Source organism: Thunnus thynnus, chromosome 18 (assembly GCF_963924715.1).
Source record: "Thunnus thynnus chromosome 18, fThuThy2.1, whole genome shotgun sequence".
In the NCBI taxonomy this organism is placed as follows: Eukaryota; Metazoa; Chordata; class Actinopteri; order Scombriformes; family Scombridae; genus Thunnus; species Thunnus thynnus.
Genome location: NC_089534.1, coordinates 14,844,837 through 14,868,690, shown reverse-complemented (window position 1 = coordinate 14,868,690; position 23,854 = coordinate 14,844,837). Strand labels below are relative to the sequence as shown.

General features: G+C 39.0%; 1 protein-coding gene across 6 annotated transcripts; it reads right to left on the bottom strand.

The window, feature by feature from the left end:
• Window positions 1–913: 913 nt before the first annotated feature.
• Window positions 914–23,557, bottom strand: LOC137168895 (3',5'-cyclic-AMP phosphodiesterase 7B-like). 6 transcript variants are annotated; one of them, XM_067571747.1, is made up of 14 exons: window positions 23,203–23,557; window positions 22,728–22,774; window positions 20,080–20,140; window positions 9,868–9,957; window positions 8,487–8,650; window positions 8,298–8,361; window positions 7,991–8,086; window positions 7,151–7,251; window positions 6,032–6,163; window positions 5,809–5,900; window positions 5,569–5,713; window positions 5,307–5,403; window positions 4,650–4,730; window positions 914–4,559 (listed from the first exon to the last, which is right to left on the bottom strand). In XM_067571747.1, exons 1-14 carry the CDS (start codon window positions 23,291–23,293, stop codon window positions 4,342–4,344), a joined length of 1,479 nt encoding a protein of 492 aa, XP_067427848.1. In that variant the 5' UTR covers window positions 23,294–23,557; the 3' UTR covers window positions 914–4,341. The 6 variants fall into 6 exon arrangements, with proteins under 6 accessions (XP_067427848.1, XP_067427849.1, XP_067427851.1 ...); XM_067571748.1 differs by lacking the exon at window positions 22,728–22,774 and having other exon boundaries at window positions 23,203–23,550; XM_067571750.1 differs by lacking the exon at window positions 22,728–22,774 and having other exon boundaries at window positions 23,436–23,541.
• Window positions 23,558–23,854: the final 297 nt, after the last annotated feature.

Genomic DNA, 23,854 nt, shown 5'->3' with positions numbered 1-23,854 from the left:
GTAACAGATTTATAATGAAATCTGTAATGATACTGTTACTTTAGCTGTCATTGTTTTCTGATGTGAGATATTTTTATTTCTTAAATTGTGATGATGTGTTTTTGAAATTCAGGATTGTATTGTTTAATTTTACATTGAATGTGTTTGTGTTTCTTTATGTTTTCTTTGTCTTTTAACATCTTGGGACCATATTGGAAATAAATGTTTTCACTTTAACATGCAACCCTTTTGTATGGTTTTTTTTCTTATGTGTCTGTTTAATCCATTAAATCAATCAATCAATTCTCCTTTGAATTCTAAATCCCCATTAATCCTCCTCAGCATTCATGTTCCTTTGTCAGACTTTTTGTTCAAACTTAACTTAACATTTCCCTCCCTCTTTTGTTCTGTATCAGATTCTGTGTTGTGTAAAATTTTAAACAGCAACTGCAACATTGTTTTGTGATTTAACAGTGTGACTCATTGGGCTTCATGTTCTCAGATTCTAGTGTTTGTCCTCCAAACCGCAACTCTAAGTTGTTTGATTTCAGCCTGTCTTTCTTCTTTCATTAAGGTCATCGTTTACATATGAGCTCATAGCCCCCAGCTATGCTTACATCACAGAAATACTCACGTTGATTCACAGTTTGACTATTGTATTTGTACTATAAACAAAAGCAGGAGGGAGAGGCACCCATAATGTGCCCCCTACTATGAGGAGCGAGGTCCTCTGTTATCCTGGTGTCTCCTGTTGTTTGTCTCACATGCAAGCAGAGCAACTAACATGATTTTGTTGCCATCTAGTGGCCAATCACACTCATTTCATTACATTTTCTTGGAGAACAAAAAGACTTCTGTTGTTTGTGTCATGGCATAATGTCAAGTCAGTTTTAACACACACACAAAAGCAAGGGAATATCTATTATATCTGGTGTTAATTGAAAAACATTTATTTTATTGTTCACAGTGCTCAGAGGTTGGTTGTCAGAACAGAAACATACAGTCAAGACGTCAGATCCAAACACCCAAATACAGAGATTCAGATCAGACCAGTTAGTCTTGTTTGGATCACTTGGTAGACCATAGTGCAAACATTTGTAATATCTCAAACTCAATATTAGTTAGGGGTTGCTAACACCCTAAGTGTCCATCTTGTTGTATCCATATTGGATATAACAGGCTCAATTTGAAGAGTTTTATTTAAAGACGGTAAAATGCTAATTCTTACGCTGATAATTACTTTTCCTCCTAGCTAGTCTAGAAGCTGGATAAATAACTGAGATGTTAAGTTTTTCACATGCTGGATCAATTTAGAATCAAACTCGTCAGTCAAACCTTGATTCAGGTCGACTTGATTCAGGTAAAACAAATTAACAAATAATGGAAATACCAGCATTTAAACGTCTCTGGCAATGGACTGACTCTGACCTGTTCAGGTCAAACATGGAAAGATGGAAATTATATTATTGGACAACATAGTAAAATCTGGGGTGGAAGTGCATCCAAGATTGAAAACAGTAACTTCAGTAAAACAGGAAGAAAACATATCACCACCTCAGTGCATGCAGTATTCAGAAAAACCCTTAATAGTTTACAGATAGGTTGGTATTTCTGCTAAATTTTGTTTATTGTCTGTCATTCCCTAAGATGTGTAATAACAGGTGTTTGTTAGAATCTCTTTTTGACCATCAACTGATTTTATGCTTTCATAAAGATGATAATTATGGTGTATCTGGTATATGAAGCCCTCTGTCATGCACTTTTAATTGAAGGTGCACATATTTGTACTCGTTACTGGAATCAATATGGCTCAGTGACCCTGTATCAGTGCTGATTCTGAGAGGTACTGAAATACAAGGCAGCATATCTGCTATCTTATCGAGGTCTATACTGAGGCAGAAATGTGTCACCTGTACAAAGAATTAAATGTTTCCATTTTTAGGTAGCATAGAGTGATGTTTCACAAAATTCTGATTTCAAACACTTAAAAACAGTTTTTGCACACATGATCAAGGCTTGTCCTTGGAGGGAGGTTTAAACAAAAAAAAAGCTTTCTCAGCAACTTCCGGTACACAAAGAGGTGAGTAAGATTAAAAGAAATCTGTCGATAAAGTCTGACTTTACAAAGCTAATCTGTAAATCTCCATAACTGTAGCAACATCAAAAACAGTGACAACTTTAAACGATAGTATGGCTGGCTTTGAGAGTTGCAGCAAAGCCAATAGAGTGCTATAGTGAAGACATATGAATAATATACTGGATAGTTTACCGTATATCTATAGATAGATATGAAAATGGCCGTTTTGTTACAACTTGGCCAGTGACTTAACTTTATTGCACTGTGCCTGATAGAAAAGGCTTACATCACAGCTCTAGTGTAACTTAAAAAAACAATTATAGAAATTCTTAACTATTTCTTTTTACAGTTTTTATGAACACAACTTTTCAATATGTGAGCTGTGATTATCTTACAGAATACATTGTAGAATATACTTTATATCGGCTGGGTTGTTAGAATCATAAAGCTCAGGTTATTTCTCTGTAGGTCAGGGAAGACATGGGGCCTGGGCCTCTGTTAGCACCATGTACACAACCTCAACATCATCCTTAGATGAGACAACCTTATCTCTACATGTTAGGAGCAGAGTGGTAGAAAAATTACTGTTTTAGAGGTACAACTTATACTTGGACCAACTAGCATTTACAAATAATACTTATGCTTTGTTTTAGGTTAAATTAGCTCCATATAGATATGATAATAACAAAGTACCAGTTTAGATAATGATGACTGTACAGTATATATTCTGAATGATGAATTATGGTAATTATGTGTTACTGACATCTAAAATATCCTGATACTAGAAACTGGATGTATTTGCAGTTACTAATTGGCCCAAGTCTGATCATGACATAAGATACAGTTCACACAGTGCCTGCAGCATCCAAAGAATATACAGAGGTGTAAAAAGAAGAAAATATAAAAGCCTTTGAGAGGTAAGAGAGCAGTGAGGCGATGTATCAGAACAGTACATTGGCACCTTGGCAATGCGAAACATTTTAACACCCAATTCTGATACTTGGTGAGAGATCAAACAGGAAACAGGCTGCACACACACGCTACAGTACAGTGTGTGCATGTGCGTGTGTGTTTAAGTATGCTGGTATGGCTGAAGGAAAACAGGCAGAAAACCGTTTGACGGCGTAAGAAAGTTTGTCCAGAAAGTGGTAAAACACCATTACAAAATGTGTTTCACAGACAGACCAAATTGCTGTTAAGGCTTTGTTGTATGTGAGCTTGTATAGTGAGGTTATCAGATAAATAAATGCACCCATTCAGTTGTTACAAAGGTAACACCATGTGTGAGGAGAGTTATATTTCTCGATATCAGTATCTAGTAAAAAGGTTAATACATTGCTGAGTTTTTGGCATGTCAATTGCTGAGGTTGTACATCACAGTATGTAAAGATTATACTGTTTATAACAGACTTTTTTTTTTTTTTTTTTTTAGACAAGAACGCAAACACTTTTAAAAAAATGGCTCTCATTTGTGTTCAAAAACATCCAGCTAACAGTTTTAATCAGTGTTCAAGCGACTCAGCAACATCTAACTGTTGAGCTGAAGCCACTTTGTGTCAGTCATTAATTTTATCAGTCCGTCTTACAGCTTACACAATTAAAACAGAGTACATTTTACAGTTTACAGTACCTTGATGTACCATCTTAGTGCTCGAGTTAAAAACGCACTTCAGTGAAAAGTAGACAAGTGAGACACTTGTATGAAATAGCATCCAACAGAAGAACAGCAAGCTGTACAAAAAGAGAAAAAGTGGAGAGAGCTTAACATGTATTCTTTAAAAGTTTAAAAAGCATAGTATAGTGGATATATTCATATATTCCTCTTATTCTCTCATATATTCTATGTCATCTTTTCCAGCACAGTCCAGCTGACTTGTATATATAATTTTGGCTTTTCTTTGTTGTTCTAGCAGCATAGTGCAAACATTGATTTATATTTGTCTTCATTGATCCATCTTCTGCCACTACTCCTGCAGATATCACAGACTTAAAGAGCAAGATTTTGTCAAATTGGCATTTATTTACTAAGATTATGCATCCATTTGCTCTTCCGTGCATCTCTCTCCTCCTTTTTTTTCCTGCAGTGCTACAATCCTCCACTCCAGCAGAGGGAGTCATTTCTCACCAAACCCAAACCAGACTCCCATCGAGCGCTCCCACTTTCAGAGCCTGTGAACAACCAGCTGTGGGATAAAACATGCTGGAGGACAAACTAGGAGGCAGATAAACACTCCTCTTCTCCATTTAGAAATGAAGATGAAACACCTCAAGAAGCAAGAGGAAGATTAAGGGATGTCTTCCCCCTCTCCACCTCCTCCCTTAGGCTCAGGCTCTTCAGCGTGGGGGTTTGTTTGAGTGTCTGAGGGCGTGTGTGCGAATCGTAGGCGGCTCCAACGCGCTTTGTTCTTGTGCAGGTGACCCATCACAGTCTGGCTGAGCAGGCTGGGCTCGGTGAAGCGGTGCCACTCCTCAAATAGAGGCTCCACAATGTACGAGATGAAACCTAAGACAGAGGAGCAGCTACTGTTAGGTATACACATAACAGATTATTTAGTTCCTGTGTTTCATGAGTCATGTGCACTCTAGTACTCACCTATCTGGATGGCTGGGACAGAGTCAGCCTGCTGGTTGCACAGCGGACTGATCTCCAAGTCAAACTTCCTCTCAAGGTCACCTGCCAGGTTAATAGCCAGTATTAAGAAAACAATAGCCACATGAGTAAACCAAAAAAAAGCAAAGGCATAACTAAAGATGTTTCTGACTTGCCTTAGATCAATCTTTATATTATTCTTTTTAAATATCTCAATGGAAAACCAAGAAAAACACAGATGAGATGTGCAGTATGTAGATTTTTAATAACCACACACATTAATTTGCAGATTTTGTACTGTAAGCAAAGAAAATTGCCAGCCTCCATTGGTTAAATTTACTACATTCTTCACTTTACAATATATAACCTGCTCAGATTTTATGGGAAACCTTGCTGATGCTTTATAACACAATACAGAACGAGGGTGCAGTTGTTATGAATTCTGCCCATTTGCAACATGTGGTAATGGTGTTTGTGGTCTTACTTTTGAGTGACATTTGCCCTAAAAATACCTCCATGAAATCAAGGAAACCAATCATCTCCACTGTAAATCACATATATTTGTGTTGAACATCGATTTGTCAAATCATGAATGCTTCAAAATGCTGCATGTCTCTGATGTTTTTGTCTTGTTTTCAATGAAGAGGACACACTACTCACCCTGCCTGTAGAATTCCTCACACACCCTCTCACTCCACTGCCTGCTCAGCTCCCAAACCCGACATGGGTTACAGACATCTGCACACTTGAGAGCAATCTGAAGGCAAGGAGGGAGATGCAAACATACTGTGTAGTTACACTAACTTTGTGGTTCAAATACAAGTTACCTGATAAAAGTTTATATCATAGTTAGAATATTTGACAGTGTATATACATGTAACTGCTTGAATATACTGTTCTTTAAAATGTTAAAGCATGTTACCTGTAGCATAAAGTGCCTATGTGATGCGAGTTGAAGGTCCAGGTCCTGGTTGTCCAGATGTTCTCTGAAGGTCGACAGGAACTCGTTCTGTCTGCTGATGTCTGTAGCCAAGATGAGAGAGCCAAGCTGCTGCTCCATGTCCTGCCTGCAGTGTAGAGGTGGTGTTTATGTTATTAAAAAAAGAATATAATCGGATAACGACATATCTGATGGTATTCTCGTTATAATGTGTGTTCTTACGAAATATCAGCAGGTAGGTGGGACAACAGTCCTGACTCTCGCAGCATTCCCACAGTGGATCTCCAGTGGTGACTCTCAAGCACCGACATGTTCTGTAGAAGACGAACAACACACAGATATTTATTTAGCACTGACCCAGTTGCAGGTTTGACACACACACACACACACACACACACACACACACACACACACACAGTGACACATGCAGCACAGCTGCGCGTACCTGGTAGAGGGATGCCAGGTGGTGTCTGGTCTTGATGAGGAAGGGCTGGTTGACTCCAGGGTGGTCCACGTCATGGGCAGCTGCTGCCATCAGTGCCAGGAACACATCCAGAGGGCTCAGCTGCTCTGCTAGCTACAACACATGAATGGTCAACAGGGCAACAGTTATCCTTACGTAGGAAGGACACTTGCACTCTATTCAAATAAAACTTAATTGCTAAGCTGTCCTTCAAAAGATTCTGAAGACATGTGGAGAATACCCTTAAATTATAGTGTTTATCACATAGACTGTATAAGGTCTACATATAAAAGTGCTTGAAGTGCTTAAATTAAAGCTGAAAGTCAACATTTCAACCTCATAGTCCAATTGTTTTTCCTAACAAATCCACTGCTCTGGAGCGCTAAGCCAAAACCAACCCGTCCTAATGCTTTCAGACCGTGCTGTACATTAGTAATCAGTCATTAGGATTCAGTTAAGTTCTGACTTTAAGTGAATTTACTCTTCAATTTAATTACACAACTGTAGTTTGCATGTTTTAACGTCCCTTATGGAAAAGCTGCGATTAAAGTATAATAATTCACATAGATTTAGATCATTTTGGAAATGGAGTACATTTACCTCAGAATTTAAATGATTTAATATCTTGCATATTCAACTGAAGCACTCACTCAAAGTTATGGATCCTAATTTATAACAGACCCCAGTGTGTTTCAGAGGCTGGAGATAAATGATTAATTGTCAGTAAAGGACAAAATGGCATATTGATCAGAGAAGCGGCAGGCTTGACATCTCATATGAGTGTGATTGTTATCCAGAACACACCAGCATGTGTGCTGTATCGAATTCAATTTATTTGTCTAAGTGCTTTTAACAAAATAAGTGCATCACAAAGTGCTTGACGGAGCAACAAAGGGCACAAAAGCAATTACTGTATTAAGCGAAAGATGTGGAGACACTTAATCTGGTCAGAGGGCTTTGGGGATTTCTGCCGGCTGTGGAAGAATGTGTTGTCGAGTCAAAGTGAGCAGGAATTATCCCTCGGGGAGCAAAGCTAATAGAATATGTCAAGGAGAAGCTCAGGCCTAGTGAATCTCTGTAGTGTGCTTGTGTATGAATTACCTTGGGCTCCTTCAGGTAGCAGTACATGGCTTGAGTGACGTCAGCAGCATGAACGGCATTGTGATAGGGATTCTGGGAGTGGTAGTCCTCCTGCACCATGCCTGGAAAGACAGGAGACGAAGTCAAACCCCATTAAACTATCTCAACAGGGTCTTATTATGCTAAACTAATGATTATGAGATAATAATTCATGATTTCAAGAAGATTAAGTTTAAATTTAGATAGTCTCTGTCATACAATGCCAAGTGGGAGAAAAACTGCATGAGGCTGTGGTTTTTTTGTGTGGAGAAAAAAGAAAAAACACAGGAGTATGTGCTCCTCGTTTCCATAACAACACACAGGTTTGTCGTATCTGATAGCACCACTAACCTTGTTATGGATACTGGATTAATATTCACTTACTACAACAACAATGTCTCCACAGTCACTTTATCCATATTTGTTGTTATTGTGGGTAACATAAACCCAGAGTCTCTTTTGTAAGGACTGATTGGCAGAGAAAAAGCAGTTGACGTCACTCTGGGCTTCCCTGAAAAGTTAAACCCTTCTCAGTTTTCGAGAGTATTCTGCCCCGCCAAAAAAGCCGCCAGGAAAAGTCTTACATGTGAACACACCAGTACTCCTGACCATTTAAACATTATTTAAAAAATATTGTCTTAAGCTACTGTATGTCTTTTCTGTAATTGGGGTATTTGGTGTGCATATAAATGTAAATAAGCTGTTTGGAAGGTCTTCAAATGAAGCAGCAATGAACAATTATTACCGGATGCACTTTTACATCCCTTCTTGGTGGAAAACAACGCAGGATCCATCCATCCATGGGTGGAAATCAAATCTTACCCAGAAACCTGTGCAGTTTGACCATGTCCAGCTGGAAGTGGTGAACGAGACCGTAGACATTGAAGAGGTGGCACATCAGAGTCACAAGGCTGTTACCTAATACACACACACAAAATAATTCAAGAAAAGACATATATAGTGCAGAACTACATAAAAATGACACCATTTAGTACACAGTGTATGTAATTACTGCATTGTGATGGAAAGAAAAGCACAACTTTAAATAATTGATGGAATATGGGCGGGTGAGGGCCGTCAACATCTGTTAAATTTATAAAAATGTGAGCAATACAATAAATCATCTTACCATTTGTAAGACGATCGAAGAGGAAAATGTCAAAGTTCCATGTGCCCACTTTTGATAGCATATGCTGTAATGAAAAGACAAACAATTGTCAGAACTGAGATGTGATTCACACATGGCACATGTGTAATGCTGGGGATACCTGTATCTCTGTGTGTTTGCATATGAGTGTGTGTGTGTGTGTGTGCTCACCGCAGCCTGGCCCAGGTAGTCATCGTCCAGTAGGTGTAGGGACTCGGGGGTGTGGGGCACCAACCCCCTCAGCAGCCTGGAGGCATGGCAGTATCTCTGGAAGCTCAGCAGGCGCTTCACCTTTCTCCTGGTGCCGGACTTTACCTCCCCCTGCTGGGCACTGGCTGAAATGACAAAGACAGAAATTACTTTACAGACAGAGCATGCAGAGTAGTTTTTACAACAGAGAGACAGAGTCAAGCAGCAGATGAGCATCTGTTTCAAGTTTTGACATCTTCTGAATTGTATGACACAGCTCTAAAAATATACAGTATAGATTGTCAGCTCTGCTCCAGTACCCAGATTTTTGACCTTGAGCAATTAAGTGCACATCCACGCCTCATCAGGTAAATAAAAAAAAGTGTGTCCCATATTCGAAAAAGACTAAGTACACTTAACCCAAATTTAACACACAATTACCTTGATACTGCCTCTGAGCTGTATTCATCACAGTCTACAGCAGGGCTATTCAATTACAAATTCAATTGGGCCAGATATTAAAACCAGGAGATGAAGATGGGCCAGATAAATTTTAAACAAATGCAACTGAATGTAGAAAAATTATTTTTGGTCACATATCTGACTCAGGCACATCACAAAGTGCAGAAACAGAACAAAAAATGTTTGTCCACTAAAAGTTCTTGTTTTTGCCGCTGACAGGTTCAGATTGTTATTATAAGTGTCTGACAATTATTATTATTATTATTAGTGGTTTGCTAACAAAAATAATTCACAGAGGTTGAGGTAGGCAGTTACATGACCTGATCGATTCAGTGAAATCCAAAGGAATGCTGATGTTACGGTAAACAAACATTAGCCACACATCTATGTAGATTACAAAATGTGCAATTAATATGAATCTTCATCTTCATCTTATGGCTAAATTTCTTCTTTTGTTTGCTTTCCTGTCATTTCATGACACAGAAATATCATATGTCTTTTCTTTGATGTACAAAAATACTTCTCTTAAATAATTATTTAATAGTTTTATTTCTTTTCCTATCCATCTATTTATGCAAGCAGCAGGTATATTTATCACAGGTATTCAGCAAAAAATGTTGAATTATTATGCTGTGTGTATTACTGTATGACCATTTAAATGTATTTAAACTTTATTTTTTCTTCTATTTTGACATTTGGATTAACTTACATGTATATTTATTGACATCTTGGAAAAAGAAGACGAACTGAATACACATAACAGTCAGGTGGAAGGTTATATATTTTTTAATGTTCGAAAGTTTGAATGGAATATGGAATATGAGGAATTATACTATATTATACTATATAAATTTTTGTTTGGATATAGGAGTGCTGTATGTAAATAGGTGAGGAGACCTACTTTTGAGGATGTGCAGGTCAATCAGCGGGTAGGAGCCTCTTCTCTCAGCCAGCAACACACCAGCATGACCAGTGTTCAGTCTGCCATCAGCTACAGAGACAGAGAAAGAAAGAAACGTGGGAAAAGGAGGGGGTGAAAAAAAAAAAAAAGGAGAAAGATTGAACTTATGTTTGTCAGCATCAAGTGTAATAAAAAAAAAAAAATCTATGAATCAAACTTTCCAGGAGGAAGAAGGTAGAGCGGCGGGGCACAGCAAGCGAGGTGTTGAGACCGAACGAAGTCAAGCAGCCAGCGGGGTGATAAGAGGACAACAGAGTGAAGTGTTCCCCGGTGCTGTGCAGTACATAGATGTTCAAGATAATCAGCCTCATAAAAGCAGATTTAGAATCGTTCTTAAATCAGCCCCCATGAAACAAGAGGATCTTTGACATTGCTGAATCACTAGGACATCATGCATCTGGTCCGAGTTTGCCCGAGGAGAATGGATTTCATGCCGTGCTGCAGCTGTTATGGTGCTTGTCTGAACACTCTTCATATGATGATGGAATCAGATTGGTGCTGGATTTGCTGCATACATTGTGTTCGTAGAATGTTTTTTCTTTCTTTTCTTCTTTCTTTGCTTTCTTGTAGTTTCACACTGATGCGGAGTGGTGCATCTCAAAGTGCAGGGACGAGCGTTAATAGTTCCTTATCTGTGTGCATTTTAAACAAGGCACAAACAGAATCTGTGAACTGTTCCACTACAAAACCAAAGTTTTCTATTTAAAATCCACAATCTAAACAACTGACACACATTTTCCAGTAAAGTAAAGTAAATAATGATTACTAATGTTTGAAGTGCCCATGTATTTCTGACATGTTGACAGTACTTTTGTTTTAACTAAAAGGATATCAAGCTTGTTTTGCCTATGAAATCTTTCCACAGGAAATGTCTGCAGAGTCTCAGAAGAAACCTTTGGGTTTTAATCGTTACTGTGTGAGCACCTACAGTATCAGATGGAGATGGAACACAGCAGTATAATGGGTCCTTGAATACTGAATGCCGCCTCTGTTTAAAATGCGCAATTCACACACCCTGAGGCCAGTGACAATGACACAAAACAGAACTAGGTCTTAAGTAAGACACAGCACACATGCACGCATGTGAAATTTACACTTGAATAAACTAAAAACTATGGGAATACTGAATAATTTACAGATTAGATGTGAGTAACTGGAGCGTATTATGTCCCTGAGGTTGCTTATTCACATCACCTCTGTGACTCCTGCTTAAGAGATGTTAAAAGCAGCTAAACTACCTGCTTAATGGGGTTGACGTCACTGTGAGTCACTTTGGTTGCCAAATCTCGCCTTGCAAGTGTGGGTTGCCAAAGCGGCAGAGTTTGTAGATGTTGTGGTTTTGGTAATGTGTGAGAGATGCGTAAGTTAGGCAGCTATAGATAAACTGTATGATGTGTTATCATCCGATAAACAAATATAAACTGTTTTGGGGGAAATGACTCAGCCTGTTAAAGTGAGGCAGAGGAGTCCTGCTGGCCTAGTTTGTGCAAGAAAAGGAGAAAAGGGGGAAAGCCTCTTTGCTTTTTTATCCTGCGTGCTGGCGGGCAAGGAGAGGAGGAAATACATCATCTGGAAAAAAAAAACGCTGCGGTAACACTCAGATCACCCCCCTCCAATACATACAAACACACGCACATGCACACACACACACACACACACAACCCTCTGGCTCTCTTCCTTCACTCTACTTCTATTTAATGTGTCACTCCATCCTTCATTTCCTTACAGTCTGTCCTCCCCTACTTCTGGCTACTGTCTCCACATCCTCATCTCCCTCCATTACTACGCCCTCAACCTTCCCATCATCCTTCATTCCTGCCTGTTCAACAACAACACCACCCCCACTCCCCACCCCCCTCTCCCCATCTGATCCATCCTTTCGTCTCCCTCCCCGCCTCTCCTCTTTCCCCTTCTCTTCCTTTAACTCTCAGTGTGGTAAATAGGTCATTGTCTCCATGCAGCGCAGAATTGGGTCATGTAGGATGAAAACGTGAATCAGTTGGAAAGGGTGTTTTTAAGACACAGCAATGCACACATGCCTTGGCATGCATCCATGTATGAACACTCTCTGCACACGTAACACACACACACACACACAGATACACTTGCAAATGAGGTTAAATCCCTGATTCCAAATACAAAAACAAGATCACACACTTGGCAAACATCACCCACACGGCGCACTCATACGAGTCTGTTCACTTGGATTCACTGAATCTGTGGGTGTTTATGGCACAAATTGTGCTTTGGGGCTGTTTTTCTTCTCAGAAAGCAACAGTCGGACACATCGCTGCCATATACAGATCCTACACTCCAATGCAAACACTTTGAAATACAAAGTGGCAGACGATGTTCCCTGCTGCCTGCAGCTGCTGCTGCTGCTTTATCTGGATGTGTAGATACATACACCCACACAGCTGGCTGGAATCTCCAGATACTCACCGGCAGTGCTGCTGCTTTACTTTTTCTGTGTATTTGCACTTAAAAGATTTTAAATAATAATGATCTGACAGTAACAGAGGCTAGATACAGAAAAGACAAGTGACATCCGACCAGGCTGACATACAGTATATTGTACATACGTAGGTGCTTGAATATTTTCAGTGACCAAAGATCCATGTTTTATATGTGTTCAGGTGCACCCCAAAATTTTCCTGCTTTATTTTTGTGTATCCTATCTTTCTCTCTGGACTCAAACAGATGGAAAAAAATTAAAGAACATCTCAACTTAAGGGAAATGTGGCTTCATATCTTCTTTTATGTATATGACCTTGGGATTATTATCCAATTAATCTCACTACAAAGCTCTTGCACTTTAGAAAACCTTATAGACAGATGAACTGGATCACAAACTCTGTGATATAACCCAAAAAAATCTATGCTATCATGCACACTGTCGATCACACTTGTACTCACTTTATTAACCACATTAAGGTCATTCGACTGTCATCAGATACAATTCATTTTACTGGATTTTCATCAGGTAAAGTGAGTACAAATGATCAATAATGTGTGTAATTTAATTTTTTTGGTTCTTTTACATTATCTATTATATCTATACCTACCATATATTATTTTCTTGATTAATGGATTAAATCGTTTAGTCCATAAACACATAACAAAATAGTAAAAAAATGTCCATCACAATTTCACAAAGCCCAAGTTGACACATTCAAATGTTTTTTGTCTGGCTAATAGCCCAAATTCCAAATATATTCAGTTTAATATCATAGAAAACTAAAAAACCCAGCAGATTTTCACATGTGAAGAACTGGAGCCACTGAATGGCATTTTTGTTTAAAGAAATAGTTGCCCATTAACTTTCTGTCGAATGTCTGTAGGAGTGTTGTTTTTATTTCCAGCATCACTAATATTTAACATGCTGTATTTTACATGTTTGTTGTTGATCCAGAGAGCTCCACTACTCCACTGTTATATGACAAATGTCCAAATGTCAAGAAGGGGAACTGTGACATGCATACAAAAGATCAGAATTTGACAGTTTGATTTTAAGTGTAGATTTCTAGGTAAAATAACTACCTCTGAAACACTGTCAGTTGTATAATATCTAACTGAATCCATCTAAACCAATGAACCCTATAAAAAAAAATTTGGTCTTTTCAGCCTTTCCAACTGCAAATGTCAGAATGACTCACTATCAACACAGACAAGTCATCTAACAGTGTCTCAACACTTTGTATACTGTGAAATCAAATATTGCGCAGATAGCCTTTCACCATCTGTAGAAAGTCATTAAATGAATGAGGTCATCACGATTCAAAAGGAAAGTCACAGGCGGTGTGCAGCATACGTTCGTCCATTTCCACCTTGTGAGTCAGTACTTGCGCACAGGTAATTCCCCACAGCCTGAATCATCACTTCATCACAAGCAAGATTTACGTGTACATACTTCAATTTTTGTTATTACATGTTTACTGATTAATATGTTTTTCTGTAAAGAGGACAATTCAAACTTTCTTTTTTTTTCTTAATCTTTATTCATGTATTATTTATCAATTTTGTCCATATGCTAATAGAGTCAAAGTCACAAAAGTTGCATTACTATGAAATCATAATCAAATTAAAACACTGTTAACATTTGACAGCCTCAGTTCGTCTGTTACTTTGACTTTACCAACAAAATAATATTATATTAACATTATATCAGGTCAAAAACACCTCCCAGTGCAAATAATAAACAGGGTCATCATCCTATTCAATATCATTGTCATGTCACTGCTGTTCTAATTTCAAGTCATCCTTTATCTTTTAAAGTAATTCACCCCAAACTGTCAACAAACAAGGTTACTTTGCGTCATCGCTGTTACGCTCCAGACAGACGTCCACAAGGTCAATTGATGGCATCACATCAGTGTCATCAGTACAGCTGCAGCTCAGCAGATGGTAACAAATCTTTCTTTAATGGACACTCTGGCTTTACAGCCCAAATCCCTCATTTCACTGTCTACTCTGTCTGGCTGTCTGCTCTGAACCTCGCCTCGACCCACGTCACTTACGAGCACAGACATACGGCCACAGGCGCGCTTGTCAAAGATAATCTGTCATTACACAAGCAACCACACACCCCCACTAACAGTTGTCAAAAATGGAAGCGCGCATCCAGGCGAGGAATCTAAATTCTCACATTAAAATGCCAAAATGGATCCAACAAGGTCAGACACCCTTATGTATAAAGTTGACCTGCCAGAAAACATGACTGCTAACATCATTACAAAGATAAATGCACAACAAATTATACACAGACCATTACACAGGTTAAATGTGAAGGAATGTACCCAATTTCCAAAACAAACAAAGTTCTAAAGTTTCATGAATAAATCATGAATGTGTTTTAATGATGCGCACACAAACAACATACATATGAAACATTAAAAATTCATCAGAAATCTGAATCCCACAAGCTTTATCATTCGTGTAACCATGTAATTTGTGTTACCTTCCAGATGTGCGCTCCTGTCCTCTGTGTCCTGCTTCACCTCCTCTACCTCCTCCTTCTCTGCTTCCACCCAAGCACTGGCCTGACTTCTCTCAGGCCCTTGGGGGCCTCCCCTGCGCGCCCTCCAGGCCGCCCTGAGCTGCCTAATGAGAGCCGGAAGCTCCAGGGCCAGCGACAGGCCACCACAGGTAACCGGCGGGGTCCTGAGTGGCCCCCAGACTGACGAGCTGGGAGTCTCATCTGGACAGACCCCAACGTCGACCCCAACACCAAGACCGGAATCCCGCAGCCTAAGATCTGGGCCCCAGAGCCCCTCCAGCACTGGCATTGTAACGCCACACAAAAACGGACAGGTGTAAAGAAAGGAAAGCTCAAAGTAAAGAGGGGGTAGAAATTAAGGAGGGGGAGAGAAAGAAGGATGATGATGGTGACAAAGAGCACAGGAGATGAAAAGAGACAGCGACAGAAAGAGATAGTAACAAGTCTGGATGTAGGACAGAGGAATAAAGACTGCAGGGACAGACAGAATCAGCAGCAGGACAGAGAGGTTGAAAGCATACGGGTGCAGAATAATAAAACAGACAAAGCAAAAAATGAGGATGTGAAGCGGGGGAATGCCAGAAAAAAAAGAGGAGAGAATCTGTCTGTATCCCTCTCTCCCAGACTTGGCCACTCACAGTCTGCTCCCTCCTTCTGCCGCATTCTCTCTCCCACTACAGTCTTACTCGCGCCAACGTTGTTGTGGAGTCTTAAAGCCCCTCCTCTCCCCGCTCTCAGCTCGCTTACACACTCTCTCACCCTGCCTATATGCTGCTCACACGAACGAGAGACCAATAGGATTTGTGTGAACCACTGTGGAGCTCTGGGTTCACGGCCACGTCCTCTGTCTCATGGTCAGGTCAGTGGGGACAGGGACACAAACACAGGGTTACACTTTACCCGCAGGAATATCTACAACAAATAGTATTAATATTTGTGTCCATCAATAAGTCTAGCTGCATTTTTTATCTTCTTTCATTTGTTTACTTTAATTTAATCTGTCCATTATTTTTTAATTATTCAATTAATCGTTTCATGTCCAACAAAGAGTTCAAAACCCAAAGACGTCCCAGAAAAGCAGAAACCAGCAACTATTTGGCATTTTTAACAAGAAGTAATCAATTATCAAAATAGTGTCCAATCATTTTCTGGTGAATCAACTAATCACTTAATGGACTAATTGCTTCAGCACTAATTCTACACACTATTTACTTCACTTTTGAGCATACCGACTCTTTTACACAAACCCCTTGTTTCAAAATACACTGAAAATAACATAATGTCTCCAACAAAACAGGACAATAAACTTATTCAGCTTGAAGGTAAAACAAAGTACATGAGTCACCCTTAATTAAGGCTTCACTGGCATAGAACCACTTCAGCAGGTTTATTCGATTTATTTGAATTCTCCTGTCCAGGCGACTAACCGGCCTTGGGTTTATGCACAAGTAGGATTTCTGATAAAGGCAAAAGAACAGGATTTGTTCAAAATGTTAAAGTGATGGAAGATGTTCAAAGTAATGTCAAAGGGAAACAGAGAATCGTTAAACTCATAATGAGTAACTTTGTCCAGGACTCATCTAGATTAACCAGATTCATGCTTTCTGTCAATTTCATTTTACACTTCAAAGTCTGAATTTATCCTTTTCTTGTCTTTGTGTTCTGCATCTGAGTCTTGTAAGATGATTAACAGCCTGAACTGATCAATTTTAACTCCAATGAACTAAACAGGACTGCACATTCTTTTGGGACTGAAACCACTGTCTTCCTGTCATCATCCCTTGTAACATACACCCAAAGGCTGTTGGAAACGACACATTAACATGAATATAATGAAGTGAATGAACATTAATAAAACCTTTGTGTTCCCCTTTATATGCATGTAATCATGCAGGATGCAGCACTATAACCATTACATTTTTCCACTGAAATGTTCCTTTTAGAAACAGTCACATGCAGACAGAAGGACTGACACACACACACACACACACACACACACACAGACAGGCACATAGCCTTGAACGTCTCATATCAGACGCAAGAAGCTGATTGCAAGAAATCATGAGACAAAGAGCGTTAAGATAGCAGAGTGATTCAGTGAAAATGCAACGTGGCTATGTACCCAATGTAATGCTGTGTTTTTTGTAGCTGTGACTGGCCACTGGTATTGTAGTGTAAAGTCTTGTGTGTTGATAAAATGTAGCATATCCCCTTCTTGGTACTCAACACAAAAAGTCTAAAATCCAGCACCAAGAATTTGATTTATTCAAATTTTTCCATAGTTCCTAAATCTATCAGCCATGAGAATGAGTGTGTCAGTGATAATGTCAAGGCAGCTATCATTTCTCATGTTGCCACTGGCCAAAAATCGAAACCCCCCGTGTTTCCTCAATTTAATGGTTTTAATGTGTAGCAGCAGCAGTAGGAAATGTTCTGTTTGCATATAGCTGGTGATTTTTCTTAATGTCAACAAATCTAATGTGCAGAGCCAAACCAAAAATGAACTCATCCTACTTATAAGTATTGTGTGTGTATCCAAAGATATAGCTTATTCCTCTGTGCCATAGATCTCTGTTGTTGTCCAAAAACTATTAAAAACATGTCAGTGAGTCACAATGCTGCACTGGATGACAGGTTCCTTTTCTCCAAAGAGTTTGGGCTCAATAGTTTATTTAAAAACTGCTCAGTCTCCACAGAGTAGTTCCTTTTAAAGGCAGACACCACTGCACATGCATAGGAATGCAGTTACGTTTATCGTGGCTTCGCTAGCTTGTTATGCTATAGATCACAACAAAAACAACACAAAGGTATTACATTGTACATCCCAGCACAACACTGGGGCTCATTGATATGTTTTTAATAGAATTTGGATAACAAAGGAGGTCTGTGGCACATAGGAATAAGATATATCAGAATTTGGATGCACACACAGTACTTGCAAGTAAGAACAATTCATGTTGGTTTGGCTCTGCATATGAGATTTGTTGATAATAAGAAATATATAGAAAATCACCAACCTTTAATATACAGCTCTGATACAGTGTTAGGAAACTGTACAGTGAACAGTATGTCTGATATCAATGAGATATATTTACAAACTTACATAACACTGGCATGCATAGTTTCCTGTAAATCCCTTCTGCATAGTTAAGGCAATTTGAATCCAGCATGGGAATGGAGGCCCCTGCCACTAACAATGACTACTACTATGCTACTATATAGAGAACCAATTACTGAATGTAAATACATTAGACTTTTTTTTTTTTTTTTTTTAAAAAGTACTATTGCTGAAAAAACCAACCACAAACATTTCAAAAACAGGGTCTGATTTCATGAAAATCTTGAGGATTTTAACTTTAACAGATAGGGAACACATGAATACAAGCTACATAAGAATAACTGGAAACAAAAAGAGCTCAGATATCTGTGTGGGAATGTGTGAAAAGAGGATATGTGACAGAAAGTAAGAAGCAGTGATAGTAGCACAGAATGAGAGAGAGAAAGATAGCAGAGAGATGGCGAGGTCAGTGGGAGTCTTGAAAAGTAAACACTTGGGAGTTGGGAGTCAGCCAGTGGACTGCTGGCTCCAAAAGATCCCCACTCTTCCTCTCACACACACACACACACTCACTGAGAATTTTTTTTTTTTTGCTCTGGTAATTTACACTCCGTCATACCTTTAAAAAAAAAAAAAAAAAAAAAAAAAATCATATGTTTAAGTTTGCTTCATACTTGTATTCAACTAAGCACTGTTTCAGGAAGCTTTTAAAGGGGACCTATTATGCTCATTTCCAGTTCTATATATTTAATCTGGGACTCCACTAGAGTAGCTTTGCATGATTCACAGCTCAAAAATCTCCTTATTTATATTATACTGGCCCTTTATGCAGCCCCTCAGTGCAGCCTCTGTCTCTTAACAGGCAGTCTTAGCTCCTGTCTCTTTAAGACCCCCCCTCCTGATGAGCCCACTCTGTTCTGACTGACCAGCTTTCTGTAAGTCTGCCAAGGGACAGCCGTATCAGAGTTACTGCTGATGCAAATCCAACATTTCCTGCTTTACTGCTTCATATATATTAAAAGCCTTTACATGACTAAATAATGGAGACTTATTATTGTGAAGAATTTACAGGAAGTGAAATGTGTTCCTCCACTGAATTAGCAGAGCTTCATTAGCAGGGCTAAAAATCGGTCGACACAAGAAGATATGGACATATCAGTTAGAAATAATGCAGGGCGGAATAGTACAAGCACAAACAGCCACAGTGATGATAAGGTCTGATGAAGAGCTGCGGATGACCAGCACACCTCCAACAGGTAAACATCTCATTTTATTTTGCCCTGCTGTGTAATGGAAAAACACTCACATCATGCCAGCTTGACTTGAGTCATGACTACCCCCAAAACAATAGAACAACACCATAATGTTAGTCAAGTAGAGCAGTGAATTCGTGCACTGTGTAGAGCAGATGACCATATCAAGAAATCTGTCACAAGCTGACATCAGCTTGGGCTGAAAGTAGAAGAAAACGTTGGAAACCGAGCATTCAGGGCAATCTAAAGCCAGTGCTTTTTGCTCACAGGGATTACTTCTACATACGTTTACCTCATTATTTTACACTTTGGCCACCTTTAATATGAACATCTGACATTGTCACATGACTGAAAATAAGGAAAAACATAATAGATCCCCTTTAAACGACTTTGACATAAATATGGAAAAAAACTGCCTGGGCTACATTTCAAAGTCTGAAACTTCAAGGTCTGAGACTGTAGTTATGAAAAACAGCTACATTTTACTGTCTCCAGTCCAAACGCTAAAAAAAAAAAAAAAAAAAGACTGGAGTTAAAGTTTATATTGTTAGAATTCAACATTCCCAGGCTTTTCTTTGAGAACTTGAGAGTCAGTTTGACTCCTGACTTCTGAGTTATGAAAGCTATTGAACACCACTGTCATTCAACTGACCGATGCAGAGTTTAAACAGAGATAGTAGAAACTTGCTTCTGTGTTTGACATAGATGTTACAGTAGGCCAAAGGTTAGTGATACACTGACGCACTCTAATCAAATATTAGGAAACTTTCTGCACCACCAATTTGCAGTTGACTACAAATATTAACCTTTTTCACTGAAGTATTCAGGTCAGTCAGCGTTCTTACCCAGCATGCGAACTTGTGTGGCATTCTGCTCCGACCTTTTAAATGCAACTGCTCCACACCTCTGTGAGAGAAAGAGGGAGAGAGAGAGGCTAAGATTAATATTACAAACACTATCAAAAATACACTATCAAAGAGCGTCAATGAACATTGCTAATAAACAGAAACTGATCTGTTTCAATACTATAAATCTAAAGCTTTAACTTACATGAATTCAATATTTAAGTCAGAGTAATTCATTGCTTCATCTGCCAATTTAATATTTATTGTTTTACAGATGGAGCTTTTAGTTATTTCCTCAACTGTACAGTCTATAGCATTTGACAAATAATCATCCATCCATATATATATCATACTATATGTGTAAACAAAGCCTTGCATTTATTCCACTGCATGGAATAAATCCACTCACCAGTTAAAGTGATTTTTCATGACTTAAGTTTGCTCATCTCATCCTGTTCTGTTTGGTTCCACATCAAAAACTGAATCATGATTTTGGAATTGGATTAAACAGCATCTGTTTAAAGACTATTCATCATCTGAGTGAGTGACAGAGTGTAGGTGCATTAAGCGACAGTGGCATCTGCTGTTCCAGTAGCAACATGTCTGCGTGTTGGCCAACATCACTGAGAAAGTGGGTCAGACAGCACACTGGCATTAACTGGCAATGATTTGCACCATAATCACATGCTTCCACATGGTTGGTACCCATGGTCAGGAGTTGTAAGGCATCTTTTTTTAGCCATTTTCTCTCAAAGGTGTGTTTGTATGAAGTTAAGTAACATGTTTTTTTTTTCTTTTTTGCGGGTGGTTTTAATCAAATACTGGTAACAAACATAATAGACAAAATTCACTGATTTGTAGATTAAGTCAATATTATTTTAATGGTAAATCATCACTGAAAGCTAGTGAAACCAGTTAAGGACCATAGTAACTGTGAATTAATATCAAGCCTCAATTTATGAATCAGTGTGTTGGCTCCAAAGCAACTGTAAAGTAATGACAGTCAAACACTTTCCATCAACAGCTCAGTCATTTTTGGATCAACATCAACAATGCCTCATACCTCTTTTTTCATTTTACGTTAGCATTAGTTTTCAGATCACTCCAATCTTTTCCTGATAAATTTGGTTTACGGTAATCCAGTGATGTTCCCTGACCTGAGATCAGTTCCTGAGCCTAATTACAACCCAGTGCCCTGTGTTGCAATTCAGACAGACTCAGCTCTGTACATTTCCTAAATGAGGTCAGCTATTTATAATAGCTAGTAATGGCTAAAACAGTTATAATGGGTCAACATCTGCGGGCATAGTAGAGAAGAATGAGAGTGGACTAAGTGCACTAAGTAGCGCTGGTTTAGAGGAACATGAAGGCAAAGACACACACATACACGTTTGAAAGAAACCAGGTATCCTAGCTGACCTAATAGATATAAAGCAAACCATCTGTTATCTGTTACTGTTCAATGTTACCCCTCTGGAGAAAGATAGTCATAAAAGAGTACCTTGTCTAGGGGGATTTACATCTAAATCATCACACTGTTTACTGGCAGGCAGGAAACGGGTGGATGGAGACAAACCAGAGGCAATGACTGTTCACTCATCCAGCCCACAAGGTTATGGCATGTGTACAGGATGCTCTCTGTCAAATTTTTTCCTACGCTAACGTCATAATTCACCTCAACTGGACAGCTCTCTACTCAAAGTCTCTCTGTCTCTCTCACTTTGCGCTAGCTGCAGTCAAATTGTTAAGATATGAGCTGGGCAACAGATAGATTTGGAAATGGTTTCAAAAGTTTGTGATTTACAATATTTTTTACATATAAAATGCTGCTGTGCAGACATTGATGAATGCAGTGAGTCAATTTAATCAGAACAGCTGAAGGAAATGTGTGTGTAGCCAAAACAAGCGCAATGTTTGTATGGTCAACTTCTGCTGAATATAGTACATATAGTACACTGCAGCTGCACATTCTTGATGTGATACATACTGTATGTTCTGTGCAATAATATTTATTTATTTGCACACAAAAATACAAGAAATGTGCTAAGGAGAGGCGGGATGTTGGAGGGACTGTAAAAAGTCCCCTTTACCAAAGAAAAGATTAACAAATAAGACACAGAAAAGCTTTTAGAGGGCAAAACAGCCTAAGGTGTGAAGAAAAACATGGCGGAATATCGTTTGTCAAGTAACAAGTCAGTGCTTATTTAAAATATTGATAGTAGACAATTAAGAGCAAGTACTGCGAACAGTAGACAATAAGCAAGTGATGAGGACTGAGTATCTCCATGGCAACTGCACAAACTCTATCCACTGCGGAACACCATGAGATGTGTTTGAGAGCTCCGAAAAAGCAAATCTTGTGTTAATAATTTTTTGTTCTGTCTACTGTTTCGGAAGTCAACTAACTTCAACATTCAAATGTTGATGTCAAAATTTGTTTTACACAAGACAGTTTATCTACACTTAATTTATCTACAAATAATAACAATAACAAACTGTTCAACCAAGTTTTTGAACAACACTTAACATTGAAATCCTGTGGAGACAGTACATATCAATATATCTGCATTCATCTCAACACATACTGTATACTACAGCATTTAGCCAAACACAAACTGTGATGTATCATATCTTCCTCCACTGCACACCTGCCTCCTATCGTCATGTGCCTCATCTAGGCTGCAGTTTGACTTTTCTGTAAAACATCATTGAATAGGTGTGACACAATGCAAGAATACATAAGGCCTGCTGTAGCCTATCAGCTTATAGAATGAATTAGTCGTCTTCACTAAAAAAAAACTGTTCACTTTGCATAAATATCTAAGGTCTAACTTACTACTTACAGGCAAAATATTTTTAAAACCCCTGTAAGAATAGCCTACAATATCAAAAATATAGGAATTCATCACCGTCACATAGCACACCCAAGGTAGACTACGACACAGTGATTATAAACTGACTTTTAAGCACCAAATACACTGTAAGTTCTGACAGAAACATATTCAAAGTTATTTTTCATTAGAGCCACCAGGCCTTAACAAAAACAACTGTGTGTGTACGAGCCTGTGTGTCTGTTCGGGAAGCTGCCGGCAGGTAAAGCTGTAAAAGTCACGGTCTACATACCTCGACCATTAAACAGGACATTTAACCATCGTGGCAGCTCGAGGACAACAAGTGAATGCGACGGAAGCAGGCGCGTGCGGAGTGTTTTCATATCACGGGAAGCGCGCGACTGAACCGCATACAGCAGGACGAAAAGGTGATTGCGCCCAGGCTGACACCTGTTCAAAAAAAAACCTAACTCTCAACCTAACTCTCTCTTTCTATTTCATCCTTCTCACGCGACTGTGTCTGACCTTAGTCGCCCTATGAGGACAGTGTCAGCTTTTTAAAGGGCAAGGTGAAGTTGCCGTTTCCCACTCTCCGCGCCTGTCCGCGTGCCGGATGTGAGCAGCTGAGAGCGGAGAGGGGAGGGGCTGATTGTAGCATCACAGAGGCGGGAGTTGTAAAGAGTGGACCAATCAGGACCCGGATAGGATCTGCGATTTGACTATGCTGAGTACAATTGGTGATCCTCAATTAAAATCGAGATTAAATGTTAAATGATTTTTAAACCCTTTTAGATGACATCCCCAGTCATATTGTGCACCTGTTTAACAATATATGCCAAAAAAAAAAAAAAAAAATCCATTTCTTTGTATTCTTATATCAAAAGCCAATCATGTTTTCTTCCTGTAAAACAAAATATGATGTGTATTGATGTAGACTTGAACCA